The sequence below is a fragment of the Cornus florida genome, unplaced genomic scaffold, assembly GCF_030987335.1.
Source record: "Cornus florida cultivar Cherokee Brave unplaced genomic scaffold, ASM3098733v1 CherokeeBrave_3.0.0_Hap2_Chr06, whole genome shotgun sequence".
Taxonomy (NCBI): Eukaryota; Viridiplantae; Streptophyta; class Magnoliopsida; order Cornales; family Cornaceae; genus Cornus; species Cornus florida.
Window position 1 is genome coordinate 55,345,440 of NW_026775576.1, and position 19,717 is coordinate 55,365,156.

Consider the following 19,717-nt stretch of genomic DNA (forward strand, 5'->3'; position numbering starts at 1 on the left):
GAACTGTACTTCAAGCCAAGCAATTTAAGTTCAATATCACTTTATTACAGTATTCCACGGTTCACCCGACTAGACCACCCATCAATCATATGGTCATGATACTACATGACAAATATATTCAGCAGAAACCTTCGGCATCAATTAGAAGCTCCAGCTTTATAACAAATTTATAGACCTTACTGTATGCAACTTCCTCATAGAACCAAGATGTTCATAAAGTCTCCTGGGTCTTGATCCAAGCAACAACCAAGATGATGCAAAAGAATCAAGCTAGCTTATGATCTCCTACAAAGCACATGGAAGAAGGGAATGACAATCTTTCTCATCCATATAGATTTATCCAACTGCTCTGCCATGAAATTCCACATGTTATCACCACATAAGAGTGTTTTAGCACAGAGAATGAAACAACTTTAAGTTCAAAATGAAGATAAAGCAATCAAGGAAATTAAAATCCAACAACAAAAAGTAGTCTGCCTTAAACATTGTTATTAGTAAGAAAAAATTCAGGGGCTAACCTTGATTAGAACTCCTTGAAACTTATTGGGCATGATCCCAGCAACAACTCCTGTACCGGTGCAAGCTCCGCCCCTCCTGGCACCGGCATTGGAGATAGAGGGGATTGATCGCTAATAAGAATCTTCGTAAGTTTCTCCATCGTCAGAAAGCTCGTTAAATGATCGAATGTCAAGCTGGTATCGAAGGATTCCACCAATTCCACCAAAACCTCTGCAGAACTGAGATCCTTCCGGTGATTTGTTGGTAACGAACTCTAGAGTGCAACCAAAACGTTTGTACTCATTAGCAAACCACTCGAGCAGTGATGCTTTCTCCTGAACCTCCAATTCGGTAGATGTGGCTGGATCCCGGAAGTTACTCTGATTGCCCTCTTGCTCCTTGTTCAAGTGTTTGATGACAATTTCACCACTGGCGCTATTTTTCATGACATACCTATTAACGTCCAGGATTTCCCAGACAATGAGCGTCTCAACAGCACCCATTTCCAAAGATTTCAGAGTGTCCTCCACACCAAAAACATACTTGCCAGTATCCTGGCTGATTTCCTCAAAGTACTTCCCTATCAAGCGCTTCTCCTATATAAACTTTACATTAGAGAGGATCTCGGAGGACAGCTCAATTGCCTGGTTAAAACCATTTTCTCCTCCGTAAGAAACATCTACTATGTTTAGTATTTTTGCCCGAAGACGAGGGTCAAACATATTAGACTGACTTAGCTGTGTCTTGAAATCAGCTGACCCAGCAAGAATTAATCCTGAAACATTAGGCTGGCTGGTGGCAGGATTGATATAAAACTGTGGCAAGCTCAGTTGTCTTCCTCACATAGTTGTGGCATTTCTCCAGTCAAAGATGAGCAAATCGTTTAGATGATTGCCCTCCTCTTCCATGTTTCTTTGGAAGATCAACAGTAAATTTGTGAAGCACCTCTCGGGTGTTCCCACTTAACGTCCCAAAAAGGGTCCCATTCCCATCCATAACAATAAAACCAAATTTGTCATCAGATTCTAGAAGTTCATTCAAAGATTGTGTATGGAATTTGTTGTCACAGAGATAAAGAGAGGCACTTATGGGCTTGAAGGCCTCAAAGTCAATAGTAACCTTTTTTTCTTGGGATTATTATATATAAATGAACTTAGTGGCCCATATTTACCCATACATTGAGTCAAAGTCAATAATTTCTCTAAAATGTGTTTGACCCAAAAGCTGAGGTGGCACATGAAAAAATACTGTTTTATATTTCTGTTGCCTAAAATACCCTTCTTCCTATTTTATGTGCTGCCTAAAATGCCCTTTTGCGAAAGTACCACTTTTTTTCCAAAGGTACCACATTTTTGGACTGAAGGTACCACTTTTTGGCGTCCAGGTACCATGTTTTCTAAACACTCGTTTAGCTAGATTGGAGAATATTTTGTGTTATTCATGGCGTTAATGAAGCTGTTTATGGATGTAATGTGCAACCTAATAAGCGGTGTGGGATTTAATACCTTTTTCAATTGTAAAAATTAGTCCATTTTTTTGGCGTCGAAGTACCATGTTTTCTAAACACTCTAGCTAGCTTGGAGAATATTTTTTGTTATTCATGACCCTAATGGAGCTATTTATTGATCCACTGTGCAACCTAATTAGTAGTTTATGGTATAATACCATTTTTAATTGCAAAAATAAGTCCCTTTTGCGAAGGTACCACTTTTTTTCCAAAGGTATCACGTTTTTGGACTAAAGGTACCACTTTTTGGCGTCCAGGTACCATATTTTCTAAACACTCGTTTAACTAGATTGGAGAATATTTTGTGTTATTCATGGCATTAATGGAGCTGTTCATGGATGTAATATGCAACTTCATTAGCGGTGTGGGGTTTAATACCATTTTTAATTGCAAAAATAAGTCCCTTTTTTTCGCGTCGAAGTACCATATTTTCTAAACACTCTAGCTAGCTTGGAAAATATTTTGTGTTATTTATGGCCCTAATAGAGCTATTTATTGATTCAATGTGCAACCTAATTAGCGGTGTGTGGTGTAATATCATTTTCAATTGCAAAAATAAGTCCCTTTTGAGAAGGTACCACTTTTTTCCCAAAGGTTTTTACGTTTTTGAACTGAAGGTACCACTTTTTGGCGTCCAGGTACTATGTTTTCTAAACACTCACTTAGCTAGATTGGAGAATATTTTGTGTTATTCATTGCTTTAATGGAGCTATTTATGGATGTAATGTGCAATCTAATTAGCGGTATGGGGTTTAATACCATTTTTAATTGCAAAAATAAGTCTCTTTTTTTGGCGTCGAGGTACCATGTTTTCTAAGCACTCTAGCTAGCTTTGAGAATATTTTGTGTTATTCATAGCCCTAATAGAGCTATTTATTGATCCAATGTGCAACTTAATTAGCCAACAAGCTACCATTCACCTCAAGGAACCTCACTATTTCCATCTTAATCCATCAAGGCTTATAAGATGTAATTTCCTCGACTTTAGATATAATTTTTGCTGTAGAATAATTTCTTAGTATAACTTAGTTGTTAGTACTATAGCTCAATGTTCATTTGCACTTTTCCATGTTATATATTCTGCACGGTTAGTGAAAATTTTCCAAAGCCCATTTGTTGGTAGAAATGAGTGATTTTTTTTATTATTATGTTTTGAAGTTGTCTTTTGTCTCGTAATATCAAATATATATATATATATATATATATATATATATATATATATATATATATCTGGTACAAATCTGTGAATTCTTTCATAGTTGTATTAATTAGGCAATTTTTTTTTTTTTTTTTTTTCGTGTTAACCATGATAGTGCTGTTTTTTTTGGGCGAATTATAAATTCTTTTTTAATTTTGATAATTCTTTTTAAAATTATTATTATTCAAAGTTTTGAATTATCTATTTTTATATTGCTTTTGTTCCTTATTATTATTATACAATACCTTAATTTTTATTGCATGTGACAGTCATAGAGACAAAGTGGTTCTTTTGTTCCAACTACACACAGAGACACAGAGAATGCATGTCCATCAAATACACAAACAAGAGGACTCTCATTAGGACCACACAAAGGAAAAGGGCCACAAAATGGTTTACCGCATAACAAAGAAATACATACCTATATTTACCCAATTGGGAGCTAGAGGAAGTGGGATAGGAGGATCTCAGAATCCAAAAAGTATTTGAAATGATGTGGGATATGGGACATTTGTAATGTTGAACAGTGTCATTTTTTTTTGCTACTATTTTGCAATCTGTTGGTGTGAGCTATTTTTCTACTTTTAAAGGAGAATAGCTTTGCAACTTTTTATTGTGGATTAGGTTGGTATGGTTTTGCAACCATTGTATGGCGTATTATACTGGCATCTACCTTAGATGGAATGAAATGAAGTTCTCTTTTGCATTGGGTTTTTATAAATTAGTATTGTATGGCTTATTATACTAGAGCCTTCCTGAATTTTCTTCGACTATTGCATGAATGTAGTATCAAAAATATTTCATTCCAAAATTGAAGCAGTTGAATGAATAAAGGTAGTTTTGTAACTCTGCAATGGTCAATAACGTTAAAAATGTCATTTCAGCCATTGTAAAGGGCAAAATTGACATTATACCCATTTATCCATCCTAACATCAGCACTAAACGTCTGTTACTTAAAGGAAGGGGGTAAGTTGATACGTATAGTATTTCACCCTACACCGCTAATTAAGTTGCACAGTGAATCAATTAATAGCTCCATTAGGGCCATGAATAACACAAAATATTCTCAAAGCTAGCTAGAGTGTTTAGAAAACATGGTACCTCGACACCAAAAAAAGGGACTTATTTTTCCAATTGAAAATGGTATTAAACCCCACACCGCTAATGAGGTTGCACATTACATCCATAAACAGCTCCATGAATGCCATGAATAACACAAAATATTCTCTAATCTAGCTAAAAGAGTGTTTAGAAAACATGGTACCTGGACGCCAAAAAGTGGTACCTTCAGTCCAAAAACGTGGTACCTTTTGAAAAAAAAGTAATACCTTCGCAAAAGGGACTTATTTTTGCAATTGAAAATGGTATTACACCCTACACCGCTAATTAGGTTGTATAGTGGATCAATAAATAGCTCCATTAAGGCCATGAATAACACAAAATATATTCTCCAAGCTAGCTAGAGTGTTTAGAAAATATGGTACCTCGATACCAAAAAAAAATGGACTTATTTTTTCAATTGAAAATGGTATTAAACCCCAAACCGCTAATTAGGTTGCACATTACATTCATAAATAGCTCCATTAACGCCGTGAATAACACAAAATATTCTCCAATCTAGCTAAACGAGTGTTTAGAAAACATGGTACCTGGACGCCAAAAAGTGGTACCTTCAGTCTAAAAATGTGGTACCTTTGGAAAAAAAAGCGGTACCTTCGCAAAAGGGGATTTTAGGCAACACATAAAATAGGAATAAGGGTATTTTAGGCAACAGAAATATGAAACAATATTTTTTCATGTGCCACCTCAGCTTTTGGGTCAAACACATTTTAGAGAAATTATTGACTTTGACTCAATGTATGGGTAAATATGGGCCACTAAGTTCATTTATATGTAATAATTCCTTTTTTCTTAGCCATCTTTAGTTATTATGGTTCCTGTATAAAGCACTAGTCCATTCAGAGGAACCTTATTATAAAGCTTAAGCCTCTGTTGAGCAGATGTAATCGCACCAAGGACGGACTGACGATTCACCCTACTTTTGATGTTTAAAGCAGTTCTGTACTCATCCCCCAGCATCTTTGTAACCCGTGATATCTGATCGCATGGAGGCATAATAAGAGAGATCATGCTGGTGCCATTGCCTCTAGCAGCTTCCAGTGCCTTGATCAGCTTCTTAATTTTCCATATCTCAATGTTCTTATCGGTTTCATGAGCATCTGCCATTGCAAGATATGCAAATTACTGAAACAGTAACAAATTACCTGCATCAATAACAATAATACGCTTAGCAATTAAGAAGCTTCCAGATGGAAAAAGGCCTGCAGATTTTTTTTTTTTTTTTTTGGACCCAGAACTCCCTGAAACAAGGCCCCTTAGGGACCCCATCCCATGGCGCCAAACTGGGGGTAATGTAGCACAGCCCCATAGCCACACACCGGATGAGTCGAGAACATAGGAGGCTTGAGAGATTCGAACACTGGCCTATGGAGTGCAAGCGCCGAGCTCCTACCACTACGCCCCCGGGGGCGAGGCCTGCAAATTGCGGTAACAAGAATATGACGAAATCTATATCTCATTTATATAAACCACACAATGTCCAATAGAGAAGCGTTGCATTAGTACCGGGAAATTGGGAATTTTTTGGCAAATTGGAAACTAATCACTCAAGAACGAGGCTGCATAGTAAATTTCAATAGCAGAATTGGTTAGTTTAATGGAATATTTTCGATGTACAAGTCAAACATGTTCTACATGCGGGTAATCTATTCTTTTCAGATCCACGTAACATGCATTAACTGTTTCCAGGTAAATAAATCAGAACCGTAACATTGACTTGTGCTTCTCTCTCTCAATGAGACCTGCTTTTGGGTATCAAGAACAAAAGATACAGAAATAGCTCACATTACTTTCTAGAAACCAATTGGATAAGAAAAAGCTCTGAATAGAGTATTTTTGAAAATCTGTTTCTTAATAGGCATTGAAATTCTTCTTTAGGATCAGTTTTCATTTTCACTTCGATTTTGTAAAAAAATAGCACAAATTGCAACTTATTGAACACATTTTAGTTTATTAAGTAAAATTATGCTCAGGCTAGGATTTTCAAAATAAGAAGCCTACTTGCTTGCCATGCACAATATATGAACATCAAAGCACAAATTGGATACATACTTTATTATGATTTTGCAACGAAGCGATGAAATATATCACGATATATTAAAGGAACTCTGGGCAATTCAATTGCATAAACTGTTTGTACAAGGGTTATCTTCTATCTGTTAATCTAAATTTTGTCCCAATACCAAATAGCATCCACACTTGGTCTCATCCAGCATTCAACTCACGCAATGCCACTTCTACGAATGCATTCCTTTTTAATTCATTTGCTCATCTATTGACACTAATAATTAATGGCAGATTCTTGATTCAGCTAATGATCATCTCATACCCTTCCTAATTTGATGGAATTCAACAAGAAAACAGCCCTTCAAAATTGTTTCTCCACTAATATATCCTGCTCTAAATTTATTGAAAACCTTGTGTTTTAGTGTTCTCTTCTTAGTACACCATCATGCAAACAAATCAAATATGGATAAATATTTAAATATTTATCTGGTGTTGCCAAAATGTGAAGGAGTTAAAGGAAAATGACTTAGTTCGGAGCTAAAAGACTAACTCATTCTTGCCACTGATCTAAATTTTACAGAAGATAATAGGAATAAAAGGACAGGAGGGGAGAGAATGAGAGCAAGAAAAGAACAGATCTGACTAGGGCCTTGACGATCCCTTACGTCAGGGTTCAGTGCTCTATTTATAGAGGTGAGGAGCATGCTAGTGACAAGGGAGTCATCCACGCAGCACCAGCTAACTGCATGCCATATCAACATCATTTTCTGTGTCAAAGCAGAGATGTCCTGGTCTTGTGTTTTTTTGAGTGAAAAGATGTTCTCCGTGTTTTCACAAATAGCATCTCCGTGTTTTCAAAAACTCTCAAAACAAACTTTTGTAGTTCTCTAAGAAACCATGGAACTCAGTTTTTGAAAATCTGTTTTCAAAAAATAGAACCAAGCAGAACCAAAATATTTTTTTCATTTTTTGTCAAAACTGTTTTTGAGTTGCAATTCAAACAAGGCCTAGATTTTTCAATAACCATAACCAATAAAAGCAAGGCCTCCACTTAAACTAAAACTGCTCCAAAATTGATCTCAGTTGTGTTTAGATGAGCTTGGTTGCTTTGAGTTAGGTTGCTTAGAATATTTCAGACCAAAACAATGAGCAAAACTCAGAAAAGAAAAAATAAAAAACTAAAAAACTTCTATTTTCTACAACTCTCCCCAAAATTTCGATGCAAACAAAGGGAAATTAATAGTAAACGGATCAAAATAATCACACAAATTATCTCACAAGCTTTTTCTAAATTAAATTGTCACAAATCTACAACACAACCATACAGCAAAACAATACAAAGAGATCTAAACCAAATCAAATGAAGTAAAAACAAAATCAACATCAGATAATAAAGAAATAGTAAATCAACCGATAAACATATTAAAATACTCACCGAACAAAATCGGTCAAGTTTTGAAACACAAACCCTAGCTAAATATAGGTTTATTATTATTATTATTTTGGGGTTTTATAATACCTTAACAATACGTTAAGAAGACAAACAATCAAATAATAACGTGATGAGACTCTGAAACATGAAATTTATTATAAAAAAAAACAATTATTTATTATTTTTATAGTTAAAAAAAAAAAAAAAAAAGAATACCAGAATACAAAAATGTAAATTCTGCTCCATTTATGTAAATTTTGCTCTATTCATGTGAAAATGTAAATTCTGCTCCATTTATGTAAATTTTGCTCTATTCATGTGAAAATGTAAATTCTGTTCCATTCAAGAATACAATAATACATTTTGTTGCCCATAAATGTATAATTGAATAATATGACTCTTCGTTTAAATTTTTAAGTACACAAAATACAAAAGTGGTGATGGATACTAAAATATTGGATTCAATGATTTTTGGTTATAAAATTCTGCTCCATTCATGTAAAATTTTGAAGTACAAATAACAAATGTAAATTTTTCAAAAGTACAAAAATACAAAAGTGGTGGTGGATGCAGTTTAAGATATTAGAGTATACCAAACATAATAGTTTGATTATGGAGGATTGGAGTATGATTTTGGTTAACAATTCTGTATTATAGATTTTTGCAAATACAAGATACAAAAGTGGTGGTGGATCAATATGTTAAACACAAACTTTTAGATATCTTACTCCATAACTTTGAGATTTGAGGATAAATTTTTAACTACACAAAATACAAAAGTGGTGGTGAATACTAAAGTATTGGATTCCATGACTTTTAGTTATAAAATTGGGAAAATTACATATAAATGGAGTTAAAGTTTCATATTTACTTAGAGACTGAGTCAAAGTTCCATATTTCTCTAAAATGGATTGCTGAGGTGGCACATGGTTTTTTACTGTTTAAAAAATTGTGGTGCCTAAAATGCCCTTCCCTAACAAAAAAGTAGTACCTTCAGTTCAAAAAAGTAGTACCTTCAGTTCAAAAAAGTAGTACCTTCGAAGAAAAAGTAGTACCTTCGCGGGTGTTTAAAAAACATGGTACCTGGACACCAAAAAGTAGTACCTTCAGTTCAAAAAAGTAGTACCTTCGAAGAAAAAGTAGTACCTTCGCGGAAGGGTATTTTAGGCACCACAATTTCTAAACAGTAAAAAACCATGTGCCACCTCAGCAATCCATTTTAGAGAAATATGGAACTTTGACTCAGTCTCTAAGTAACTATGGAACTTTGACTCCATTTATATGTAATTTTCCCTATAAAATTCTCCTCCATATGCATACGTAAATAAAATTCCAAATGAAGACGAATACACAAAAGACTTGGGCTATGTTTGGCTGGGCTTTCTGTGGGCCTGGCTTCCAAACCTATTAAGTCCATTATGGAAAAAATTGACCGTTTGGCAAAACAGGGAAAATGGACTTCTAAAAAACGTGGAAGTCCATTATAAAGAAGCTTACAAAACCTGCTTTTTAAATTCACGTTCTCAAAGCCAGCGGATATTTTTTAAGTAAAAAATTACGTCGACAATTTTGCCCCCATTTGTTTCCTAAACCAGTCGATCATCTCTCCCTCGAAGAAAGGAGAGTTGCATAGAACCATGTTTTTGCTTCTCAAGTTCATACTTTCTGATTTAGTTAATATTTCCTAATTGCTCATTGACGTAGATTAGTTTATGTATTGCGATATTGACTTTGTTTTTTCACCTTTAGTTCATCCTTTGTGGTATAATATGATATAATCCCAAATCCTATCAGAAGTCTTGGATTGGGAAGCAATGAAGTTGCAGGAAATGATACCGGAGACCTCTCATTTTCGGTGCTTTCCAGTGAAGATTGTGACCCAAGTCAAATTACACCAACACCGGCTAAGTCTCACCCTGGCCTATTCCGCCATCACCAATACACCACCACCCACCTGGCCACCTCTGCTGCCGCCACAGTCGCACCACCACCACCACTTCCCCTCTCTCGCTAAGCAAGTTCTCTCTCCATAATCTTGAAAGAATTCTTATGAGTCGGAAGAAAATTATGCAAAGTTATGGATATATTAATATGGATTTGGAGTTTAAGAGAAAATGAATTTGAGTTTTGCTACACCGTATTATTTTTCATCCAATTCTGACACTTGCCCTATTTTTTTTTTCCTAGTTAACACTTCCACTATTTGCCTTCACCATATAGTTGAAGACTCCAATGCGGATCATTGTTTCAGCATGTTCCACTCAATCTTGAATTTTAATGGGATTCTAATTCTCTAAACTTAACAGCCATATATGTTCCTGTTTATCTCTTTCAATCTACTGTCAATGTGGTTATACCTGAATTTTAGAGATCTGATATATATATATATATATATATATATATATATACTGCAATTAAAGAATTTTTAGTTGCTTGGGTAGGAACTTGTAAACTACTTAAAATTAAAGGTGATGTTTCTTAGCTTAAAACTTTTTAATGATCTTTGTTCTGAATAACTACATGCAACATGCTTTTGGATAGAGCATCCACCAGTTCTTGCACAACAGGTTGTAATAATTATGCGAATTGTGCTTCCATCAATTCTTCTTCCCCTCACACAATTCCATGTTTCTTATTAAATTGGCCGGAAAATGCACTGGATAGTGAGGACCAGAGCCACCAAGCCCCACCAGGACAATGATAAAGCAATTACTAATTTGTCAATGTTGGCTGTAGTTGTCCAAGTATAAATTACATGATGTGAATGGTACATATTACCAGGTATTATGATTTTTATTGTTATTCCCAATGTGAAAGTTATTATTTTTGCTACATATAAGGGTATTATTGTAAATTTGTAATTATTTAATATTAGAAGGACTTCGGTCATTTTGCCACCAAACGTACAAAATCGCTTTTAGCATATAGAAGGACTTCTTAATAGTGGTGTTAACCAAACAACTTTTTGCTCTCAAATTCATTCCTGCAAAGTCATTTTTGCAAGTCCTTTATACTGAAAGGACTTTTAGTATCAGGAAGCCCCTCCAAACACAACCTTGAATATGTTATATAGTATTATTATATAGAGAACGAAGTAGGATAGATTTAGTTAAATTAGAGAATAGGAAGGAAAACATGAAAAAAAGTTGGAAGGTTAATTAAGGAAATGTTTGATTAAAGAATATATATCCTGTTAAATCCTGTCAAATCTTGGCTTTTTAGACTAGATTTGAAACGCAATTAAAACGGTATTTGAAATCTTATAATTATCAAATCCCTTTTGTAATTCCATGGTTCCAAACAAGGCAAATCCTGTTTTCAAATATTCCATCAAATCCAGCATTCTAAACAAAGTGTAATTCTAAGTTTACTAAAAACGCTAACCCTAGAAATAAAGGCCGAGAGACCAAAAGAAAAGGAATGTACCTGAAAATGTCCTGAAGAAGAGGAGAAGAAAGCTCTTACTGCTTGTCCTGCTGCGGCGAATGTGTCTTGTGAAGGGAACGATGAAATGCCCTTATGGCTTTGTTTGGAATCAATTATTTTAGGATTTGGAAAAGGAATCTGAATTGGAATAAGAATTGGAATTAAAATGAAATTCTATTTATATGCATGCATGTATCCAGTCTCCATGCGGTGCATGCACTGGCTCATTCCACTTAAGTTTAAAATCTCTAAGGGCCCGAATCAGCTTACATACCACCTTTCCATGCACACAACCACACCGAATCATCTGTTCATGGTCCTGATATGAGGCACACCGAAGTGTTGTGTGCCTTTTTGTAATAGCGCATATAGTTACACATATAATTAATTTAAAATAATAAAAATTAATTCCAAATAAATTCCAAAATATTCCAAAAAATACAAAACAAACTCTAAAAATATTCCTAAAAATCTAGAAAAATTCCAAAAATTCAACCTTTAACTTGATTTTAAAATATATACAACACCTGTATATTCAATTAAAATCCGATAATCCAAAAATATCAAATATAATAATTTATACTTTTAATTATTCTAATCGAACCATGATTTTAAATAAATAAAATTAACTTAATATTTTTTATTAATTCGTTTTAACCATGATTTAAATTAATAAATTTAATCTAAAACCATGATACTCGGGTGAAATCTTTTTGAGTTTTAAGAGAAAAGATAAATTATTATCCCGCTCCTCTAGATTCCCATTACCACCGTTTGGATTCAGGAGATCTTGTCGTGATAAGTTCTGTTGAACCGGTGGACTCGTTGGAACAAGATGTTACAGGAACGCTGCATTTTGCTAGATCAACTAGTCTATACCCTGATTTAGAGTTTAAACCTGTAGTTCCAATGCTGCAAGCAATTCCTAGTCGTTTAGGACGTCTGGGTGTTCACCCGACCTTTCCCTTTGACCGAATCCCTGCAACGATGTTCCTTCTCCGGTAACCATACCGGATTGCAAACACATATACCCAACTGAAAAACTTATAGATTTAAGGGAATTGTCGTTCCCACAGACAGCACCAACTGTTGGGGTTGAAATCTGTGCGGTTTGGTACGACACCGTTTCCTGTAAAATAAAAACGGCTGAGTCAGGCACCGGGATGGTACTGGCCGATGACCCTCCGACGATCAAGTTAGTGGGGGGGTTTAGAGATGGAGAATTAAATGCTGAAATAGGATTTCTTGTGTCATGTCTCATCCATGGTTCCCTTGTATTTATGGTGTTTTGGTCAATATAATCGATACAGGCTGTTGAGTGTATCTCGCTTGTAGAGATTCGGTTTATCATTAATAACAACTTTCATAGTCGTCGTTAATTGAATGTCGTCATCCCTATCGCAGACCCGTTATCAAACGGAAGTTGAAGAGATCTAGCGGTTGATCAACACTTAGTTACTTCTATCATTAAGTCAAAGTACAAGACTTCACCCTTGGAGTTTGGTGGGAGAAGTGTTTGGAAAGTGATTAGTGGAAGAAAGGTGGTGGTTTCGGTGAGGAAGCTCGCAGCAAAGCTTTGGAACCACTGGCCACAACCGTTGTTGGCAACTTTTAACATTGAATCACAACCACTGGCAATTCCATCCAGTCACAACCATTACTGTCAATAAGCACTGCCAATGGATCTGCCTTCACGTTGCTGTTAACTGTCATTTTCATAGTTGTATAATCACAACCGGCAAGCTTTTTGCTTAACCATCATTGTCGATGACTAGTTCACTTGTAACCCTTATCTTTCTCTCACTACTATATTAACAAAATTTATTATTGAAAAAAGTAAGTGTGCAAATGAGCTCCAATCAAGCTAAGCCAAGTTCAAGTTTTACTGAGAAATCCCGAGTTGAGTTTGAGTTGGATAAGTTGAGCTCGCCTGAAAATGAACTAAGTTAATTTGAACCTCGATTTGAATTTGGCTGGCCTAGTACTAACATCTCAAAGCTTGGTCCCAGCTTGATTCATTTGTGCTCCTAACTTTTTGCATGTATATTTATATACATGTTAAAATAAAGGTAAATATTTAAGTATATATCCATATTTAATTTGTTTCCATGATCAAATACTAAGAAGACACTACAAGAAAAGGAGGCTTTTGGGACGGATTATTTGGGACGGTTCAAAAATTGTCTCAAATGAGCCTAGTTTTTGGGACAATAATATATCCACCGTCCCAAATGAAATATCTACCGTCCCAAATGAGAAAAAAAAATGACCGGGAATATTTTTGGTGGGAAAATGAGGCTCTTGGGACAGATCATTTGGGACAGCTTAATAATTGTCTCAAATGATCCTGCTTTTTTGGGACGCCAACATACTTACTGTCCCAAATGAGCTAAAAAATAATCGGGAATTATTTTGGTGGGAAATTTTGGCTGCTGGGAAATTTTGGCGCTTGATTTCCTCCCTCCCTAATTCCAATTTTCCCATGTGCAAAATATTAAAAAATTTCCATACTACACCGTTTTGGGTATTTGTAAAGTTGTAAACCCACTCTTTATCTCTGTCATTCTCATTTCTATCACTATATAACTTAACCTAAACATTTATCATCTATCTACTCTCTGTACAGCAGACGCCGCACCGGCCAGTTGCAATTATCTCACGTTGGCCAGTTCGGCTTCTCATCTCTCTCCCTCATATACTTTCTCTGTACAACCGACGACGCCGCACCAGTTGCAGCTACTTCATGCGGGTTCGGCTTGCCACACTCTTCTCGGCGTGAAGCGATACACATACGAAAAACCTCTCTCGTGTCAATCGGAGCTAAGAAGCATAGTGATCGGAGGATCGATTGAATTTGGAAGGTCTGCTTTTTTGCTGCTTCTAATCTCTCTCGTGTCAATCAGAGCTCACTCTCTCTATCTCTCGATCGGTGATTGAAATCGACAATTATCCGTAAGTTTTTGCAATCAATCGTATGGTTATTGTGTGCGTAATTTCTTTAATGGCGTCCACACTTTTGATAAATTTTCCCTAATTTTCAAATCATGAATCATATGTGTGTTTTTGAGAATTCTACACTGGTGGATTTAGATCTTATTGGGATTTGGGGCACACAAACTTTTATGCCTATATTTGTATTATATATGTTTGTATGCAGTACTTGTGTCAACATTGGTGCTCTGATTAATTATGATATAGAGTAAGAAATTTATATAAACATAGTTATATGATCTACTCCAGTTGTCTGGTTGTTTGCTAGAATCATCATTAGGCGAGCTTGATATGGCTGGACTGGTTGGTTTAGAGGCAAGCTGTTGATTGGTAATTTTTAAAGGTGGTTCTGATTTAGTGGTTCCTAGAGAGTCTTCATTTTGGATGATAATTTTTAATTTTTGAAGAATTAGTTTAAGATTTCCCAAGAATATAAAGCTTCCAACCCACAATTATTATTATTATTATTATTATTATTATTATTATTATTATCACTATTATTATTTCTTCCTGTGAATCTGATCTTTCTATTGAATATCTGATCATGGGCTAAAATAAAGACTCAGATTTCTCATAATTAACCGTTACCAGTTAGGAACGATACCGGGCAAGTGTAGCCTTAGGAACTTGGCTTAAACTACCTAATTTCTTAAAAGGTTAGCGTAAGTTTTCAAATCATGAACAATGTGTCAAATAAATTTTTGTTGGACCCTGATAATTCATGGAAAAATGAAGTGTTTTGACTCTTAATGTGTTGGAACAGAAATAACAAAAATATAGAATGGGTATTCTGCTTACAGCTTTAATTTAATGTCTGACTGCTAGTTTTTGAGCCTTCTCATCCTTGGACAAGCCCTTTCCCACCTAAAATCATCAAGTCTTGTATTAATACTAAAAAATATATAAAATAAAATGTACTGAGAGAATATGTAGGTGGTTATATAATCTACTGTGGTCTTGGTCAATATTCAAAACAAGAGAAGTCCTGATTTTCTGTCAAAGTAATTTTTACTTTTATGTTTCTAGAAACCAAATTCCCCCCATTGTTCTTATTGATTTGTACATCAGAGAGGTGCTTATTCTTGATCTAGATTAATCTCATTTCCAGCATTTATGTTTCTTGTCTGTATATCTTGGTAATTAAAGTTGTTTATAAAAATGAAACCGATTGAACTGTGATGTTTTCTCATGTATTCTTACTAACATGTAGTGACTATATTTTCTGACAGGCCTTCCAGTTATTGCCATAGGTGTAGGATTCAGCACATGTGATAAAGCTTCTGTAAGGATTATTGTTTTCCCCCCAAATTCCCTTTGACATTCATAATTATGCAATGTATGCATGTATATTCTTAGAGACTTGTTTTACTCTCTCTTTATTGTTTCAGTGTTCTCAATGAGGTCTCTCTCTCTCTCCTTTCTTTTTTATTTTATTTATGTATTTAATTTGTGTTTATATTCAACTTGCATTAATTATATTATATCTATACTTGAATTTATTTATTTTACCAGTTACATGGATAAGGCTTGGATTCATCATCACACCAGGGGTAGTAAAGAGTATCATAAAGGCATAAGAGACTTCATTAAGTTTGCTAAAAGACATACAGATGGGCTAGGTAGGATCAAATGTCCGTGTCGTCGCTGTAAAAATGGTGACTATATTGCAATTGAGGAGGTTGAGACTCATCTATATAAGTGTGGGATGTACAAGGAGTATACTAATTGGATATGGCATGGGGAGGCTAATGTTAACACCACTGCTAATGTTAATGCAGAAGCTAATGTTAATGCCGAACATGGGGATCATGCTAATGATGAAGGTAGAAATGAAGACAATGTATTTGATTTGTTGGATAATGTACGGATGGGTATGTTCACCAATGTAGAACAACAAGAAGATTCGCCTGAAGTTGATATAGGAGGAAGTTTTGATAGATTGCTAAATGACGCACAATGCGAATTGTGGCCAGGTTGTAAAAAACAATCTAAGTTGTCAGCAATTTTGAAGTTGTTCCATGTGAAAGTTACAAGCCGAATGACCAACAAATGTTTTGACATGTTGCTTAAGGTGCTAAAGGAATTGCTTCCCGATGACAACACGTTGCCAAAGTCCTATTATGAGACTAAAACCTTGTTGCGTGATTTAGGTCTTGGATATGAACCGATCCATGCATGTAAAAATGATTGTACTTTATTCTGGAAGGAGAATGAAGGTAAAGAATGTTGTCCACAATGTGGTGAGTCGAGGTATAAGTCTCGAGAAGGTAAAGGAAAAAAGATTCCTCAAAAAGTTCTTCGGTACTTTCCTTTAAAACAAAGGCTTCAATGGTTGTTTATGCATAGGGATACAGCTATAGACATGCGTTGGCACAAGGAGAAACATGTCAAAGAGACAAATTTGTTGAGACATCCAGCCGATTCAAAAGCTTGGGAGGAATTTGACAATAAGAATAGTTGGTTTGCTGCGGATCCTCGTAATGTTCGTCTTGGGTTAGCATGTGATGGATTCAATCCATTTGGTAACATGAGTAATGCTTATAGTGTATGGCCTGTAATTATTGTGCCCTACAATTTGCCACCTTGGATGTGTATGAAGGAACCATATATGTTTATGTCATTACTTATTCCTGGTCCTAAATCACCTGGTAATGACATTGATGTGTATCTGCGACCGTTAATTGATGAGTTAAAAGAATTATGGATAGATGGTGTGATGACATATGATGCCTACAATAAATCAAACTTTAAGCTGCATGCAGGGTTGATTTGGACTATACATGACTTTCCCGCTTATGCAATGGCATCCGGATGGATGACAAAGGGTTTTTTGGCGTGTCCAAATTGTAATAAAGACACATGTTCTTGTTATTTGAGTCACGGGCAGAAGATATGTTATTTGGGAGCTCGTATATTTTTGTCGTCCAATCATGCTTACAGGAAGCGTTTCAAACAATTTAATGGCAAGAAAGAAGACAGAGAGCCACCAAAGCCGTTGACGGGTGATGATATTCTGGAACAATTTAATCTCCTACCCGAGGTTAGATTCGGAAAGGGACCAAACAATAAGAAGCGGACTCGTGAGAAGAAGGAACTTAATTGGACAAAGAAAAGTATATTCTTTGAATTGCCTTATTGGAGAACACTTTTGTTGCGACACAACTTAGATGTTATGCACATAGAGAAAAACATATGTGATAATGTGTTAGGGACATTAATGAACATCGAAGGAAAGACGAAGGACTCATTCAAAAGTCGGTTGGATTTAGAAGCAATGGGAATTAGAAAAGAACTTCATCTTAGGCGTAATGGTGAGAAATTTGAGATGCCACTTGCGCATTACACATTGTCAAAGGATGAAAAAAGGCAATTGTGTGATTGGTTGAAGTTAGTGAAGTTCCCAGATGGCTATGCATCAAACATAAGTCGATGTGTGAATGTCAATGAAGGTAAGATATCTGGATTGAAAAGTCATGATTCGCATGTACTCTTACAGCGTCTCCTCCCTCTAGCTATACGAGGATTGTTGCCCGATGATGTTTGTAATGCGATAACAGAGCTTGGTTTATTTTTTAAGGAGTTGTGTTGTCGGACCCTTAAACTAGATGTCTTAGAGGTATTGGAAAGGGATATTGCTATCATATTATGCAAGTTAGAAATGATATTTCCTCCATCATTTTTTGACATAATGGTGCACTTAGCTCTGCATTTGTCACGCGAGGCCATCATTGCAGGACCTGCACAATATCGATGGATGTACCCTATTGAAAGGTACTATACATTTGTAATACAAAAAAATATTTTGGAAACATTAAACTAGACATCATGATTTCGTAATATTTTAATTTTTATGTAGATTTTTACGTACTCTCAAGTCTTACGTGCGTAATAAAGCACGTCCTGAAGGGTCCATCGCTGAAGCTTATGTGGACAATGAATGCGTCACATTTTGCTCAAGGTTTCTTCAAGGGATTGAGACACGATTCAATCGAGAAGAAAGAAATTACGAGGGCGACTATTGCACCAATTGGTCCACTTTTTCAGAGCTCAGGCAAGTGGTTCGTCCTTTAGGGGCTGGAAGTTTAGAGATACTGGATATTGAAAGCATGCAAAAGGCTAAATTTTACGTGTTAAATAACTGCGCAGAAATTGCTTCATATGTAGTGTAAGTTATATATTCTCTATGTTTTTAATACTTTATTTATAAATTTTGAAATGTATCATAATATCACTTAATTGTTTAGTGCACACAAGGCTGAACTCGAGAATGAAAACAAGGATAATGTACCATTAAGACACGTAAAAGAATTTTCGAGATGGTTGGGAACACGAGTAAGTCCTTAATGTACTTCACATCCCTATTATTTGTTTTAAATGTGGTATCTGTATGCATTTATTTAATGTTCTAATTTTTTTTAATAGATAAAGGAAGAGCGTCATTATCAAGAGTTAGAAATTAGTGATGACCTGTATTCATTAGCTTGTGGACCTGATTTTCGGATAAATCGATATTCTGGTTGCATTGTAAATGGGGTCAGGTTTCATACAAAGGAAAGGGAGAAAAATCGAAAAACTCAGAATAGTGGTGTGTTAGTCAAAACAGAGGATGTTGATTACTATGGTGTCTTGACAGATGTCATTGAGTTACAATATCCTCTTAAGAGACGGGTAATCCTATTCAAATGTGATTGGTTCAACACAAGGACAGGTATTAAGAGGGATACTTATTTCAAGAGTGTAAATGTAGCCCGTAAATGGTATAAAGATGAGCCTTTTGTGTTGGCAAATCAAGCAAAACAAGCCTTTTTTGTCAAAGACACCAAATTACGAGGCACGTGGGAGGTCATTCAAGATATAACACATAGAAGCTCATATGACGTTCCCGAAGTGGAGGATAACAGTAGAGTTGAGGATGGAATGTATGCTACAGCATATCAAGAGGATGAACCATGCATTGTGGATAAGGTTGTTGAGGCGACCAACTTTGACATAGATCCACCAACTTTGAATAGGGATGGCTTGGAGGTTGAAAGTCTTGATGCTGAAATAATTATACAAAGTAATGAAGAATCTCATCATGAAATTGACTATTTTGACAATGATGATGAAATCTTGATTGAAGACAATTCAGATGATGAAGAAGAAGATGATAGTGATTTGGATTAAATGTGAAATATATTTTTTTTTTCTGTTTAAAAATTGAACACATGCAAATTGAAATGTTGAAATTGGTTAAATTTGTCTTCAGTACTTAGCTTTGACTTTTAGAATATGTGTTTTATTTTTTTGAGTTATTATTAATCTCTTTTTCGTTCTTTTAATTATCTATTGTTTGGCTATTTTGATACTTTCCTTTGCCACTTAATTTTTATTTTCTAATTTATTTGTTTCAAAACATGTTATAAAAGATTTGATTCTCTTATTGCTATAATCTACTATGGCGTCCAATCGTCGGTCCTTGAGATCCAACAATGACCTTGCCCAAAACATTAATGCATCTTCCCAGCCACAGCCACAACCAGCAGTGGAAGGTGATTT

The 19,717-nt window shown here is 35.3% G+C and overlaps 1 protein-coding gene and 1 pseudogene across 1 annotated transcript; one reads left to right on the top strand and one right to left on the bottom strand.

Annotated features, from left to right (window-relative positions):
* Window positions 1-582: 582 nt before the first annotated feature.
* Window positions 583-5,463, bottom strand: LOC132314865 (eukaryotic peptide chain release factor subunit 1-3-like; annotated as a pseudogene).
* Window positions 5,464-15,695: 10,232 nt separating this feature from the next.
* LOC132314124 (uncharacterized) lies at window positions 15,696-19,345 on the top strand. The gene is made up of 4 exons (XM_059813024.1): window positions 15,696-17,950; window positions 18,036-18,230; window positions 18,424-18,511; window positions 18,602-19,345. Exons 1-4 carry the CDS (start codon window positions 15,696-15,698, stop codon window positions 19,343-19,345), a joined length of 3,282 nt encoding a protein of 1,093 aa, XP_059669007.1.
* Window positions 19,346-19,717: the final 372 nt, after the last annotated feature.